This window comes from Podarcis melisellensis (genome assembly GCF_964234715.1).
Source record: "Podarcis melisellensis genome assembly, chromosome: 14".
Taxonomy (NCBI): domain Eukaryota; kingdom Metazoa; phylum Chordata; class Lepidosauria; order Squamata; family Lacertidae; genus Podarcis; species Podarcis melisellensis.
This window is the reverse complement of record NC_138546.1, coordinates 42,459,870-42,476,217: the sequence shown is the minus strand read 5'-3', so window position 1 is coordinate 42,476,217 and position 16,348 is coordinate 42,459,870. Positions and strand designations below refer to the sequence as shown.

General features: G+C 42.7%; 2 protein-coding genes across 8 annotated transcripts in view; both read left to right on the top strand.

Annotated features, from left to right (window-relative positions):
• Window positions 1-5,451, top strand: part of MYO5A (myosin VA) — a 119,399-nt gene extending 113,948 nt beyond the window's left edge. For all 5 annotated transcript variants that reach the window (XM_081888353.1, XM_081888352.1, XM_081888355.1 and 2 more), the window contains 3 exons: window positions 621-795; window positions 1,689-1,769; window positions 3,010-5,451. In XM_081888353.1, the coding sequence (XP_081744479.1) occupies window positions 621-795; window positions 1,689-1,769; window positions 3,010-3,162 (409 nt within the window). In that variant the 3' untranslated portion in view covers window positions 3,163-5,451. The remainder of the gene's footprint in view (window positions 1-620; window positions 796-1,688; window positions 1,770-3,009) is intronic.
• A 5,234-nt stretch (window positions 5,452-10,685) lies between these two features.
• MYO5C (myosin VC) overlaps window positions 10,686-16,348 on the top strand; it is a 58,387-nt gene continuing 52,724 nt past the window's right edge. Inside the window, exons 1-4 of one of the 3 annotated variants that reach the window (XM_081888383.1) lie at window positions 10,686-10,891; window positions 14,500-14,610; window positions 15,898-16,063; window positions 16,160-16,304. In XM_081888383.1, the coding sequence (XP_081744509.1) occupies window positions 10,865-10,891; window positions 14,500-14,610; window positions 15,898-16,063; window positions 16,160-16,304 (449 nt within the window). In that variant the 5' untranslated portion in view covers window positions 10,686-10,864. Of the gene's footprint in view, window positions 10,892-11,121; window positions 11,215-14,499; window positions 14,611-15,897; window positions 16,064-16,159; window positions 16,305-16,348 lie in introns of those variants that run through there. The other 2 variants (XM_081888382.1, XM_081888384.1) reach the window with 2 other exon arrangements.

Sequence of the window (16,348 nt, the reverse complement as noted above, 5' to 3'; positions counted from 1 at the left end):
AAAGGAAAGGGGAAGTGCCTTATAATGTGAAGTTCTGTCCTGAGTAAATGGAATTCTTGGGGGGCTTAATGGGGAAATTACTTTTCTGCAAGCAAGGATTCAGGGACTAGCTCAGTCGTGTTTTGTGGGTTAAGAAGCTATATGCATCACTCTGTTATGAGCTTGATGTGCAGCCCTGTCCGTGTTTGGTATGGCAGAGCTGCTAAATTTAATTTTCATAGGGCAGATATTTATTTGCCAACTTTGGGCATTGGGATTCCTTAAGGGGATGTGCTTAGTTTTTATTGATGAATGGTAAAAACAAAATTCTGCCCTGTATATTTTTAAAAAGCAAGTAAAGAACTAGGTAAAGTGCTGGAGCTTTTGGATTTACATTCCTACTTAGTAAGTATTTTGCTTTCTAAAGGCATTGTGCATAATTTCTTGAACTGTGTTAGGGAGGAGGAGCGGGAGCTGCAGTCAGAAAAAGACATTTGTTAAATAATTTGCAGAATAGTGTGTGAAGGGAAATAATAAAGCAATAATGCATTTATAAAAAGTTTCCACCCACCATTTGTTCAGGCTGACTGAAAACCTTAAACACTGTGGTTTTTAATGTGTGCATGGGTTAAACTTAACAGGTACAATGTAAGTCAGCTTGAAGAATGGCTTCGTGACAAAAATCTGATGAATAGTGGGGCTAAAGAAACTCTGGAGCCTCTCATCCAAGCAGCGCAGTTGTTGCAGGTGAAAAAGAAAACGGATGAGGATGCCGAGGCCATTTGTTCCATGTGCAATGCCTTAACTACTGCACAGGTAAGCCAGCCTTCCTTACATTATAATCTGAGTTATGTCATTGTGGTGCTTGGACTGTGTGTCCATTCGCCACATTGGCAATTATTGTTGAAATACTCAAAACAAAAAAAAATTTCCTTCCAGTAGCACCTTAAAGACCAACTAAGTTAGTTCTTGGTATGAGCTTTCGTGTGCATGCACACTTCTTCAGATACACTGTGTTGAAATACTGTCATTGATAAAATACTAACTTCAGAAGTTGTGAAATATGAAAACGGAATTCTGAAACGGGAGCAAGCACTGCAAAACCTACATGCCAAATGCAGTTTTCTGTACGAGCAGTCATTACAAAAAATAAAATAAGTTTCGCCTTGTATTTTGGTTTTGTTTACAGGAGAATAAGGCATTATGCTAGAGGCAAAGTTCCAGGGTTTTATTATAGTTCAAGTATAGAATTTGGGTTCTGTTTTTGTTGTAGTGCTTGGGTGTGGTATTCTAATATATTCTCAAATACATGCATTCCAGCATTGCTACTTACTGCAACCCAAGGTGATTTTCTTGAAGAATTATAAAGGTGTAAGACTTAAGCCAGCAAAGCAATTTAATTGGTGTGTATCTGAGAGGTTTGGAGAGGTATAATTTAAAATGCTGGTCTTCAGCTGATAGGCCAGGACCCACTACTCCTTTGCGGCCTGATCTGAGGTGGCTGCAACACCAGCCCTCCCAGCATACAAATATATGGTTAAATAATAAGAAACAGGGGTCCAAATGCCTGTTTGGGTTAAAAGCAGGCCCTGGTCTGGAAAAGTAGAATATTGCTGATTTAAAACATTGCAATGGTTAAATGAAAAGCAAGCACCTGTACGTTACCAAGAGGGGAAGGGGAACAAACCAAAAATCTGTTTTTCTTACAGATTGTGAAAGTTTTGAACTTGTATACTCCAGTTAATGAGTTTGAAGAAAGAGTGTCTGTGTCCTTTATCCGGACGATACAGGTAAACCTTTTTTTTACTTTTCTCCTTTTTGCTTGTGTTAACGAAAGAAAAGAAAATATCACAGGTAGTGCAGTGGTGGTACAAACCAGGCCAAAGAGGAGGAAAAGGAGCACCCAGGTAGTTTCTGCCAATGAGGCATAAACATCCCAAGCAAGGGATCGTCTTTCTTCCAGCTTCCAGCTGGCAATGAGGTGGTTAAAAGAGCATGCCTCATTTGATAGAAATTTGGGGGAAGTGGTTCATAGGGGGGAATTCTGAAGCATTTTTGTAAAAGAACATATGCATTATGTTATGTACTCATGTTAGCACATAAAACTCGAAACAACTTAGACCCAAAATATCTGAAACACTGTTTCCTGGGTGCTAAAATCAGTGGAGGGGTCCCTCTTGGTAGTCCCACCACCCTCAGAATTTCCTGTGGCTGCCCCTAGGTTTTGGAACTTCCTCCCCATAGAATTGTGTCACCATACATTTTTTTGTGATATGCTGAGCACACACGTCTTTACCTTGGCCTTTGTTACTCCAGAAATACAGGGGCGCCGACTTATAAAAAATATTGGGGGGGCGGGGGCCCATACCGACTTATAAAAAATATTGGGGGGGCCCCAAGACCTCCAAACCGCTGCTGCTGGGGGAACGAAAGGGGCGAGCCCCGGGCTGCCCCGACCTTAAGTGAACCTGTGAGGGCCCGCCCTTTGCGGCAGCCGATTGGCTGCCGCCGTGGGCAGTGAATATTAATGAGCTAGGGGGAATCCCCGCTTCTCACGGGACTGATGCCAGCCCCGCAAGATTGTTGATGGGTCGAGAGCCCGCAACCCCACCCCCTCTCTAGATCGGGAGTGGCTTTGTTTTAACTCATTACTGAATGTATTTTAAAAGGTAACTATCGTCAAACAAGGAAAATAAAAAATACCAACATAATTTTGTGATTTTACAAAGCATAATATAACTAATAATTTTCTTAAATTATTGGGGGGGCAGAGCCCCCCCCAAACGAATTTTTGAGGGGGCTCGGGCCCCCTCAGGCCCCATGGAGTCGGTGCCTATGCAGATATATATGTTTAGAACCCACCCTAATCTAGTGATTGCATTTTGCTTTAAACCGTTTTTAACGTTGAATTTTAAATTGTTGTGTCCCACCCTGGGATTTTAGGGTGAAGGGGGCGGGTCTCAAATCATCATCATCAACAATACAGGAAATAAATTTAAATACTAACGTGATGCATTCTTATTTTTGCAGCTCCGTATGCGAGACAAGAAAGACTCTCCTCAGCTGCTAATGGATGCTAAGCATATTTTCCCTGTTACTTTCCCGTTTAACCCATCATCTCTTGCATTAGAAACCATCCAGATCCCAGCAAGTTTGGGCCTAGGATTCATCTGTCGTGTCTGAAGCAAGTGTACAGTTCGCTTTTGATCATGAGTGTGCTTACCTGTAATCTTAAAACAGCGAAGACACTGAAAAGCCATGGCTGGGGTGGGGAATGGAAGAAAGCTGGGGGAAATATTGTAGATGCCCTGAAAAGCATTGCAGAAAGCTGGAATGCTGCATAACTGTCTCAAGCTGAAGGCTAACGGAGACATAAACATTTGTATAAATTCACTACTCTCATGCTGAGGTCTATAGAAAGTTTTCAGAATTAGAAATTTTTCAGTACAGATCATTCCCTTACCCCCCCCCCCCCCGTTAGTCACAAGCTGTCTTTTATATTTGAGTTTGGCACTAGAGACATTCTGAGGAACAAACCTTTTCTATTCCCTTTCCTCTGAGATCAAAAGTTCTGTTGCTGGTGGGCAAGGCAAAACTTTTATTGTACTTGGGACCACCTGAAGAGCAGCTTCCCCCAATTTAGCAAGGCTGAGGAACAGAATGTGCACCACTTAAGTTTGAAGCAGCCACCAATTGCAGCTCCCTGCTACACACACACACACACACACACCTGGTGTAAAAAGATGCATATAGCCACTTCCAATGTGATGGTGTCAGTGTGTACCCTCAATCTGTCTCTTTCTGATTCACATTGAGTTAGAGAAGGTCCCTTCCCATCAGGACTCTCTGGGAGCTGTGGTTGTGGCTCTGGTGCAACCATGGCAGGGTTGGTCTCCCTTCCTCAGCCTTTGGCGTGGTGGGAGAGTACCAGCAGCCAGACACTCGCTAGAGGTGCTCAGTTTTTAGCAAGCTGGGGGCGTGGCTGGGGAGCGGACCTGAGAGAGAACTTCTCCCTGGTCTACTCCCTAGCTGCGAAAGCTGATAGAGAAGATATAGCTGAGAGGCCATTTTAACTCCTTATTAACTTACTTAAATGTAATTAAGTCATAGATTTGCTCGTAGACAGGGACCAGAGAGGACAGAAGAGTCCATTTTAAAGGTGTGATATTTTTTAGTGAAGTATATAAGCATTTAGGGATTATCTGCTATATGTTAAAACATGTTAGAGACTGGAAAGTGTAATGCAAAAGGGCAGTAGAAAACAGAATATACCAGGCATTGGGTCTGTGCAAACCCATTGTAGTGAACAGAAGCTGTGGTTTCTTCAATGGGGCATGCACAGTAGACATTCGTAGTAGATTGCACTCCAGGAGATAATCTGTCAAAATTATTCCTTATTTATGTCAGTGTGACATAAATGATGCGAAGTATCAAAAAAGTCTTCTGGCTTACGTTATGGTACAACATAGCTGTTCATTAGTTAGTACTGTTTCAAAACATATCCAAGTGCTGCTGTGTGCTGTGTTCTTATAAATGTACAGTAATAATATTTAGGCAAGAGAAATAAGGATTAAAAAAACAACAACTTTAATAGTCCAGTCTTTTAACAAGATTTATGTAAGAAGTAAGGAATATCGCTGGTAATAGGAAATGGTAACTAAGCACAAACAACAAACTGGAAGATGCATAGTAATTGTATTTCAAATGTTTACTTAAAAGTATTGAAGACCCCGAGTTCAATGAACAAAACCCAAACATATTATATTTTTAGTATTTATTTATCATTCTGGTGTATGTTAGCTTCACACCTTGGGTTTTTTTTAGTTGCCAGCTTAATGACAGTATGTATGCTTTAATATTATCCGTTTTGGAGTTGTTGTTTAAGATATTTTAGATATTTAAGATGACTCTCAAATGCTTAGGTGAGAGAGGAATTACTTTACTCCAAATCTCCTGAATACCTTAGGTCCTTCACATTCATTTTTCAAAATGTAAAACAAACTCTGATTTGGGTGCACTTTGAAAAATAATACGAGTAACAGTAATACTCTGCTTCTGTATCTATGGGAATATTTCACTGGACACATTAAGAAGAAGGCTACTGCTTGATAACATTATTGCTGGAATCTGTCGCGTTCTGAACACTTGCATCAATGTGGAACTGACAGTTCAAAATGTCAGTTTATTCTTGCTCAGTGTTTTCTGATGTCGATTTTTTTTTTAATACGGTCAGTGCTGATCAGATATACATAGGAAGAAATGACATATTTTGAGATTGCCATGTGCAATATTGTATTATAGCAATTGTAATGTATATTTATTTTAAAACATATCTTTATGCTGTAAAGGCATATTGTTTAAATTTCTCTGTACATCCTTAGAGCGACATTGCTCTCACTTGAGAAGACCAGTGATGTGCACCTGTCATCTGGTCACTGATAAAGTAAATAAAGTGAGCTGCTGTTTATTCTTTAGTACTGTTCTTAAAAACTGATTTGGGTTATCTCTCTTTTTGGATTTTTGTTGTTGGCAGAGTATGATGGTTGTTTTAAGAAACATTCAGCTACTTCTACTCAAGCATTGTCTAATATGTATTTTCTTTATGGCAAACAAACAGTTATTTACTTGAATATGTTTACTTTACATCTGGCATAAAGTTTACAAAAATGATTCCTAACAAGCCGTGCTTCTTCTAAAACGACCATAAAATGCTGTCAAAAACAGATATCCTCTGTGTCTGCGGCCAGGAAGGGTGCCTTATCACCAAGGAGCCCTGAGCAAAAATGGGAAGACACACAATTTGCTACCCTAGAGGGGTACCCTAGAGTCTGAGATGATCACAGGTTTTTTTTTTTAGTTATGATAAAGTACACTATCTTCTCACATTTTCACTGGATTCTTAGTATATCATGTGATAATTGTAATGACACTGATGTAAAGCGACAGCAGCACTTTTAAAAATTAGAACCTCAACAAAAACAGAATTTCCACCATCTTCCTCTTGTGAATTACCGTATTTTTTGCTCGATAAGACTCACTTTTTCCCTCCTAAAAAGTAAGGGGAAATGTGTGTGCATCTTATGGAGCGAATGCAGGCTGTGCAGCTATCCCAGAAGTCAGAACAGTAAGAGGGATTGCTGCTTTCACTGCGCAGCGATCCCTCTTGCTGTTCTGGCTTCTGAGATTCAGAATTTTTTTTTCTTGTTTTCCTCCTCCAAAAACTAGGTGCGTCTTCTGGAGCGAAAAATACGGTAACTGAAATTCTGCCCTTTAAAATTATTCTAGTAAGATAAAATTATCTCAAGAAACTTAACTACTTCAGAAACTATGCTTAAATGTATGAATCTTCCCTTTTGTTTACCTGTAAAAAAAGCCTTACTGTACCTTGTTTATTTACAAGAGTGATAGATGTTTATAGGCATTATCCTTATATTCAGTAATCTAATACTACTTTTGGTCACATTAAAATAGTATGCTGCTTCACATGTTTTAAAGGAAGATATTTCTAAGTTTAACTGGTATTTTCTAATTCATCTAATACTTTACATAGCAGTATTTTACATGCACTTTTCTTAGGTTAACATTTTTAGTACTGATACACAAATATAAAATGTTCAGTTTAGTTCTTCTGGTTTAGAGTCCTTACGCCTAACACAATTCCGGTTATGCTTATTTCCCCTCCCTTTATAGCATGGTTATTGCTTTTTAATGTGGAAATGTCTTTATTTCTAATTTTGTCAATTTGATAAGGAATAGTCTCTCCAATGCTGGGTGGGGGGGGGGACGACTTACAAGAACCCTTTTGAAATGTACAGACCTGAAGTATTGCACAAATATTACCTCATTAGGTTTCAGATATTTTCTTCCAGTGATGAATCCACTGATTCTGCAACATAACCTTGTGTTCGGATTTTAGCAAAACATTTCGCAAGCTTCAATTAGGGATGAACTTAAAAAATATTTAAATATTTGGTTTTGTTAAATATTAACTGATCAAGTATGCAATCTTGTGGGTAATTTTAGAGCCCCAATTCAGTGGAACATATTTGCATGTGGTGTGCAGAGAATCACACCCCTAACCTTCATAAATAAAGAATAATATGCTATAGAAATACTTGCCTCAGTCTAAAGATCCTGCTCCTGTTGCATGCATGGGATAGCTGCTCTGCTTGTACTTCTCCCCTTTTCCATGGAATCCCATGTGCTCATTAAATAAAGAATCCTATGATTGGTGGATTGGATCTGTTTTCATGTGCACATGGAAGCAGTCACAATAGCAGTGCACTGCGGGTACCCAGCTTGTCCTCCAAAACGAAGACATTCTGAATCTATGGGACAGTTTCTGGTGATGCTTTTTGCTTTTGCAAACAGCAGATTTTTTTTAAAATAACAGATCATCTCTGGTTCCGGGTCAGTACATGGACAGAAGTCCCTTTTATTCCAGTAAAGCTTTTATCCAAATTTGCTTGGGATAATGGCATTTTGCCTTTTGGTTCCATATCTCGAAACCACCAGCATTTAGAAGCTGAAGGTCTCATTTCATTTTAAGATTTCAAAACCAGACACATTTCAAAATATCACATAAAAATCCTTTGGAAATTACTATTTTTAAAATTGTAATTCTTTTTGAAACAAAGGTTTTGACAGACAATAGGTTTTCACTAGATATTGCTACTGTGCTTAGATGGAAACCAAAACGGTATCAGAATGAAATAAGCTCTGAACTGTCATAGTGTCTGACGTATTTAGTAAACGTATGCTTCATAAATGCTGTACCTTAGCTATCACTGAAATGTCCAAATAAAAATACAACTGTTAAGTCTTCTTTGGTGTCTCTTGTGTAAATACATTATTCCTGGAGTTATCAAGTGCAGCTGAATTTTCAACCTACAGATGTCAGTCATGCTGAGTTCAATGGGACTTACAAGTACAGTGGTACCTCTGGTTATGTACTTAATTCATTCCGGAGGTCCGTTCTTAACCTGAAACTCTTCTTGACCTGAAGCACCACTTTAGCTAATGGTGCCTCCTGCTGCTGCCGCACCGCCGGAACACGATTTCTGTTCTCATCCTGAAGCAAAGTTCTTAACCCGAGTTACTATTTCTGGGTTAGTGGAGTCTAACCTGAAGCATATGTAACCTGATGTGTATGTAACCCAAAGTCCCACTGTACAGTAACTTGAGGAGGACTTCAGCTCTGTTTATAGGCAATCTAGCAGGGAAACAAAGAATGGGTACAGCTTCCCTAAACAATTAACTTATGGGACTTACAACATTTATTGCTGCACCATGGTAGCAGCTTCAATAAATGCACATTCCAAAACTTCAAAGATCCAAATGGAGGGCTGCAGGTTAACTTTAAACACTGCTTAAATATCTGCAACCAAAAAAACCCTGAATCTTCACTAAATCATAGAATTGTAGAGTTGGTAGGGTCATCTAGTTGAACCTGCTGCAATACAAGAATGACAGCTTAAATAATCCTTGGCAGATGGATCATCTAACCTCTGTTTAGAAACCTCCATTGAAGGAATCAACCACCTTCCAAGGTACAGTGGTACCATAGGTTGAGTACTTAATTCGTTCCAGAGGTCCGTTCTTAACCTGAAACTATTCTTAACCTGAAGCACCACTTTAGCTAATGGGCACGATTTCTGTTCTCATCCTGAAGCAAAGTTCTTAACCTGAGGTACTATTTCTGGGTTAGCGGAGTCTGTAACCTGAAGTGTCTGTAACTGAAGGTACCACTGTATATTGCAATCCACTGTCAAACAGCTCTCACCATCAGAAAGTTCTTCCTGTTAGTTCAGTTGGAATACCCTTGCTCCATGATCCATGTGACAGCCCTTCAGATACTTCCAGACCTTTTATCATCTTGGTCGACCTCCTCTGCTTAATTGCTTAAGCTGTAGTGCCAAGAAATGCACACAGTACTCGAGGGCAGGGTCTGACAATGGCAGAATAGAGTGGTACTATTTACTTCCCTTGATCTGCATACTATATTTCGGTTAATAATAATAATAATAATAATAATAATAATAATAATACCACCCCACCTATCTGGCTGCATTGCCCCAGCCACTCTGGATGGCTTCCAGCACATATAAAAATATAATACTGTGGACGCTTGGGCTGCGAATGTGATCGATGAGGGATGCATGCTTGCAACCCGCAGAGTTCGCAACCTGTGTCTGCGCATGTGCGGGTTGCGATTCGGCGCTTCTGCGCCTGTGCAAAGTGCGATTTAGCACTTCTGCACATGGGTGACCGCCGAAACCCGGAAGTAACCCATTCCGGTACTTCCAGGTTTTGGCGGTCCGTAACCCGAAAAAACGCAACCTAAAGTGGCTGTAACCCGAGGTATGACTGTACAGTATTAGCGCTTTTTTTGTCACACTGTTGACTCTTGTTAAGCTTGTGGTCAACTAAGACACCTAGATCTGTTTTTTTTACATGTACTGCTGTCTATCCTAGAATTATGCATCTGATTATTCCAGCCTAAGTGCAGAATCTGATGAAAGGCCAGGGCTGCCAACTTGAACAAAATATTGGGGCAAGGCAGTTAACCCCCATCCCCACATAATCCCTCGCAAAGACATGCACACCATTTGAATGGCAGTGCCCAGCAACTTGGGCCGTGGGAGGGGGCAGCACCTCCCTCAAAGACTTTATTGGGGCCAAATTGCCACCAAAGAGACTTCTTTTCCTAGGAGTTGGCTCCTATGTGCATGGCCTTAAAAGTGACCTGTGTCATCAAGCAAAAACAACAGCAGCAGCAACAACAACAATAACACATTGTTCCTAACAAGAGGTGGGGAAACCCAGTCAGATGGGCAGGGTATAAATTATTATTATTATTATTATTATTATTATTATTATTATTATTATTATTATTATTGTTATTTATAATAATAATTATTAACACAGGAGTCAGAGGGGGGTGTTTATTGTGGCTAACAGGTGTCACCCCATCACTGCTACGTGCTATTTTTTGACTCTTTTTAACCCCTTCAGCCACCACTTTTGCAACCTTCCTAGAAACTTGGTGGCTCTCCTTTTTCTAATAATAATAATTTAATAATAATTAAATAATAATAAATAATTATTAATAAGTTTGATGAGGCCCTAAGCTACTGAAGGTAATGTGGCCCTTTATATGTCCAGCTGTCCTTTGTCAACAACAAATTGTCACTGTTTTTTTTGTGTTGAATATATGCTACAAGGTACTTTATGGACCTAATAGGTATCTAAAGCCATTTGCACATAACAAAACATGTATTTTATCAAAGTAATTGATATAGAAATGAGCAAAGCAGTGATATTTTAGGGAGCAGGCTAGCAGGTGGAGCCCATTACTTACATCATGGAAGCCTACACAACACAAAACACTGTTGCTGTATGCAGGTTTTATTTTATTTGTTTTTTATCATATATTTTGGAAATATACATCAAGTTTTTTTTCCTTTAATTTTTTTGGGGGGCCCCAAGAGAGTGGGGCCCTAAGCTATAGCTTGTTTAGCTTATATATAAATCCGATAATAATAATAATAATAATAATAATAATAATAATAATAATAATAATAATAATAATAATAATAATAGCAGCTGAGGGGGAACCTCAACTCTTAGCCCTCCCTTAAGCGGAAAAGGCCGCCCGGCGGCGGGCAAGCCAACAAACGTGGCGCTCCTGCCGTGGGAGGCATCGGCGCTTCCTCGCCCTCGGGCTCCACCTCTGCCCGGAGCCGCCCGCCGCGCGAGAGGAGCTGGGCTGAGGCAACTCCGCCGACCGCCTCCGGGCCTCCTTCCTTCGGCGGGACGGGGAGCCCCTTCTTCCTCCCTTCCCCTCAGCCTTCCGCCCACAAGCGGGGCCACAAGCGGCGGCCAAATGGCGCTCAGCGACCTCTACACGCAGGTAAACGGGGGCGGGAAGGGGGGCGAGGAAAGCGGGAGGAATCGCGGCCGAGGCAGGTGCCGCTCCAAGCCCGCCCTCCGCTGGGCAGCAGCGGGAGGGGATTTCTTTTAATGGCCGCGGAGCTTTGCAAAGCCCCCGAAAGTATCCTCCTGGGAACTGTAGTTTGCCCCTTCGAGGGAGCGACGGTTCCCACGAGACCCTTAGTAAACGGCAGTTCTCCACACACCTTCTTTCCCCGTCGCCATATGGAGGGAAGGGAAAGGCAGAAGAAGCCCAGCAGCCGCCTCTGCCCGTATTGTGTGGGAAAGGAATGCGGGTCACGGGTCAGCCGGGGACGAGGGAATCCTGTTGTCTCGGTTTCCCCCGAGGAGATGGGGGGGGGGAGAAATCTGGTGCGGGAGGCGGGAAAGGTAAAAGTAATCGTTGGCTGAAGAAGTCGGGCGGAAGGAGGAAGGGTTTCTCGCTCTCCCTCACACACGCAAAGGCGCGCACCGCGATCCTAAAAGCCATCCAAAGTTATTGAACTACGGCGCGGTGGCGCAGCAGAAGCAAACCCCAGACGGAAGGACCCCCGACGTGGCTGGATGGCTGCAATCCTGCGCGCGTTTTACTTGGGACTCTGCGCGCAGTTGTGCTTGACAGCGCTGTATCTGCGCGGATGCAGGGAAGGGCCACTGAACTTAAGGGGATTGACTGCTGAGTAGCATGGATGTAGCTGGGGGGGGGCAGGAAGCAGCTGCCCCCCCAATCAATAAAAATCAATAAAATCAATCAATACAAATCAATAAAAATCTGAGGTCGTCCCCCAACTAACAAAAATCCTAGGGATAGCGAATGACGAAGGCTGCAAACTCAACTCTACTGGCAAGGAGGAATGGATTATGGATCGGTTAGCTGGATTGGTTTTACTTTTATGCCGCTTTCCCGCAACTGACCTGTGCCCTAAGCGCATATTTCAAGCTTCGAAAATGTTAAGGCAGCGAACATCGGGAATACTTATATGCAAAATACAGAGCATGTCCAGTAAATTGAAAATGGGACTGTGAGTGAGAGAGCACTGGGAGTAATTAAGGTGTCTATAATATTTGCTTGATTTGTACACTGAGTGACTGAAGACTTCTTTGGTTTAATGGTAAACCATAATTTTACGTTTTGTCCAAGCTTAGAGACAGAAGCTTCTGATCTCTTTGTGTGTGTGACTTGCATGAGCTCAAGGAGCCTCATGCTTGTAAGGTTAACCGTGATGTCTAAAATGTAGCCAGTCCCAGTGGCGTAGCGTGGGTTGTCAGCACCCGGGGCAAGGCAAGTAATTTGCGCCCCCTAACCCGGGGCAAAGCAAGTAATTTGCGCCCCCTAACCCCTAACCTGCCGCCGCTGCCAGCTTCTTCTTGCTGCTGCCTGGTCTGGTCTGGTGTGGTTCTCTCCCGCGCTCAGCGCTGCGCTGGGCGGCCGCTGCACTGTCCCTCCCCCGATAGTCCCTCGCTCTCTCTCCGCACTGCACACCTGGCACCCACCCCCTCCACCGTGGGCGGCAACCCGGCGGCTCGGATCGGATTCGCACAGCCAGCACTGCAGTGAGAGAGAGTGAGTGAGCCAGGTAGGGGCAGAGAGCTGCGAGTGCGAGCGTGCCCCCCCAGATGTTGCGCCCGGTGCGGCCGGCCCCCCTGCACCCCCCACGCTACGCCACTGGCCAGTCCAAGATGTTTTGCTGCCTGACACAGAACGTCAAATGCTCCATTCATCAGATGCATAGTACCCAAAACTAGTCACTTTATTTTGGTGCCTGAGGCAGAAAATACCACACACACACCTCCCTATGAGTAAAAATGCAAAAACAAAAGACTTATAATGTCCTGCTCTTTCATGATGCTCATGAACAGCATGAAATCCCTAATAGTAGGGCGAGCCCTGGGAAGAGTAAGTGGAATAGAAGAAACCTAACCCTTTCTGCACCCACTGATAAAACTAAGCAAATCCTGCCCTTCCCAGCCTGTTTTCTGTCAGCTGGGTGTTCCTTCAGTTTCAGAGACTTAACTGGTGGGAAAAACAAAAAAATGCTAGATGGCTGTCTCTTCTATTCCACATGGTTGCGGGTGGAGAGACACTTCTTATGGGCACTGGACCTGTTTGTTTACTTTCTCACAGGTATGCGGTGTTCTCCGGTTTCTCTTGCAAACATGCTTTTATTATGTGCCAGTGCAGGTCCAAATCTAGATTTTTTTTTATTCATTTGTTTTCATTATTTTTCCTGAGTGGCTCAAGAAAATTCCCCAGCAGAGGAAGGAGGAGGTTGGGTGTAACTCAACAGGAAAGTAAACTCCATGTTTACTTGTAAGGCAGGGTTCACTGGCATGTAGATAGATGGCTCATTACATTTACCAATGGAGGTACCTGGAATAGACATTTAAATGATTAGATCTAGTTAGAATATTTAGATATAGGAATCATGTGACAAAATGTGTGTGCGTACATATTTAACATGCAGGCACGCACACTCTCAGTTTGATTGCCCCACTCCAGAGGCTCCGGGGGGGGGGGAGAGATAATTCTTGCTTATTTCAGTGTTGGCCACAGGTAGGCAGCAACATTTTTGGCTGGGATAGCGCTGAGATGCTTGAGGAATTTGATCTTAGCAAATTCCAATACAGAATACCTTGCTCTGCACCTCTTAGACCTCTAATTAGGCCTGCCAGACCTCCGCTTTTGGCTTGTGAGACCATTTTGGCTCAGCCACACCCACCTGCCCCACACCTGATGGCTCAGCCAAAACATACCCCAACTCGCTCAACTGTTTCTCATAAGACTTGGTTTCCAGACCCTTGATCATCTTGGTTGCCTTCCTCTACACCAGTCCCAGTTTGTCAATTTCCTTTTTAAATTGTGGCATCCAGAACTGGACACAATATTTTAGGTGTGGTCTGACCAAGGCAGAATAGAGCGGTACTGTTACTTCTCTTGAATTCCCTGTATAAGAAGTCATGTTTCCCAAAACAATGGATCTGAGTCTGCACAATTATTCGGTTTTAGCAGCTGAATTAAGTAGGGATATTTGAACTTAACAGGTTTATTTCTTGCACTGGAAATTGCAGCAACTGCGTTCACAAATTTAGAAATAAACTGTTTTAAGTTTCTCTGTGCCTGGTCCAAGCAAGCTACGTCTTCCAATGACTTTAACAGAAGACCAGAAGATGTGTAACTCTCTTCTGTCTAAATAAATTGGATTTGAAGTGCTCAACTTTGACTAGATCATGCCCATAGTTAGTAGTAGAAAAACAACATTCTCTGAACACCTTGCAAAAGGTCTATACAATTTTTGCACCTTTCTAACCTTTGCAGCTTTGGAAGATATTTCCCTTTAGAATCAAGGTTACTGATGTATTGACGTTTGAGTTTGGCTTTTTATGGGGACGGGGATATGCTATATCTGAATTGTTTGCTTGCATATTTTATTATATGGTGATGACAATATATTTAAAAAACTCAATAAAACCATTGCTAGCCAAAAAAAGAAAAAGAAAGAAAGAAAGAAAGAAAGAAAGAAAGAAAGAAAGAAAGAAAGAAAGAAGTGCTACTTATTAAAGTGAATTGTTTTTGTTTTATTATTACAGTATAACAGAGTTTGGATTCCTGATCCTGAAGAAGTCTGGCAATCTGCTGAAATCACAAGAAACTATAAAAATGGAGAAAACCTACTTCATCTGCAACTAGAAGATGGCACGGTGAGCAAAATAGGTTATGTTATTAGCAGTACTGTGGTGTACGATACTTGCATGCATGTTGACACATAAACATTGACCTGCCGGATTCTCCATCTGGTCTCGCTTTGTGTCTGATAGACTCACCTTGGTTTTCACTCACATGCTAAGCTGGTGTCTGGGCTATATTACCATCTACAGGTGGGACTCAAAAACAGAAGCGGGAGTGGGAATTGCTTATTTGTCCTGTGTCCTGAACAGAAATCAATCCAGCAAATGTAACTAGCATATTCCGCTGTTACTTTCAGCCTGTGAATAGACCAGGTTTCCCCCCACCCCACCCCCATTGAAATGAATGGAATAGCTGAATGGCCACTCAGCCCTTCCCAGGTGGGTAGCAGTTGCAGGCCTTGCCTCTGTCCATCACCCCCAGCAGTGAAAGCCCATGTGTTCTGCTGGCTGTTAGGGAAATCCCCCAGCTGGCAGAATCAAGGCACAGGGATTCCGCACCCAGGCGCTGGCTTCAGTTGGGCCAATCAGAGGTCAGCTGGCTGGGCATTGGCTGCAGTCCATGTCTGGTCAGCCGGCAGCGCATAAAAGAGCAAATTATGTAATTAATTACAGCGGTACCTCAGGTTACATACGCTTCAGGTTACAGACTCCGCTAACTCAGAAATAGTGCTTCAGGTAAAGAACTTTGCTTCAGGATGAGAACAGAAATCGTGCTTCGGCAGCACGGCAGCAGCAGGAGGCCCCATTAGCTAAAGTGGTGCTTCAGGTTAAGAACAGTTTCAGGTTAAGTACGGACTTCCAGAACGAATTAAGTACTTAACCCGAGGTAAAAAGGTAAAGGTAAAGGGACACCTGACCATTAGGTCCAGTCGTGACCGACTCTGGGGTTGCGGCGCTCATCTCGCTTTATTGGCCGAGGGAGCCGGCGTACAGCTTCCGGGTCATGTGGCCAGCATGACTAAGCTGCTTCTGGCGAACCAGAGTAGCGCATGGAAACACCGTTTACCTTCCCGCCGGAGTGGTACCTATTTATCTACTTGCCCTTTGACGTCCTTTCGAACTGCTAGGTTTAACCCACAGCGCCACCCGAGGTACATAAATTACGTAAGTTCCAACATTTCACCACAGTGCAAGACGCATTTCACCACAGTGCAAGACAAATAACATAGGTTTTGGCAGAAGATGAACTTCAGTGGACAAGAAGCATTGCTGCATGTGAGGAATACAGGGCAGAAGAGAGAATGATGCCTGCTTACATCCTTAGGCTCATGTGTCTTCACCTCTCCCATTTACCATCAGGAATTGAAATATCCAGTTGATCCCAGAGCTTTACCTCCTTTGCGAAATCCAGACATACTTGTCGGTGAAAATGACCTCACCGCACTTAGCTATCTTCATGAGCCTGCCGTCCTACACAATCTGAAAGTCCGCTTTGTCGAGTCCAAGCTGATTTATACCTACAGCGGTAAGCGAACGTTCACGCTCTCCACATTTCTCATATACGAAGCATGTGTGATGCAACTCTTATTTCTATCTGGTGTTTCCCCCCCCCCCCATGCAGGGATAATTTTGGTTGCAATGAACCCCTACAAGCAGCTCCCGATATATGGAGATGCCATTATCCATGCCTATAGTGGTCAGAATATGGGGGATATGGATCCACATATATTTGCTGTGGCAGAAGAAGCTTACAAACAAATGGCAAGGTAAAGTCTGGGGAGTTTATAGTATGTTAAGCTGTGGCCCTCCA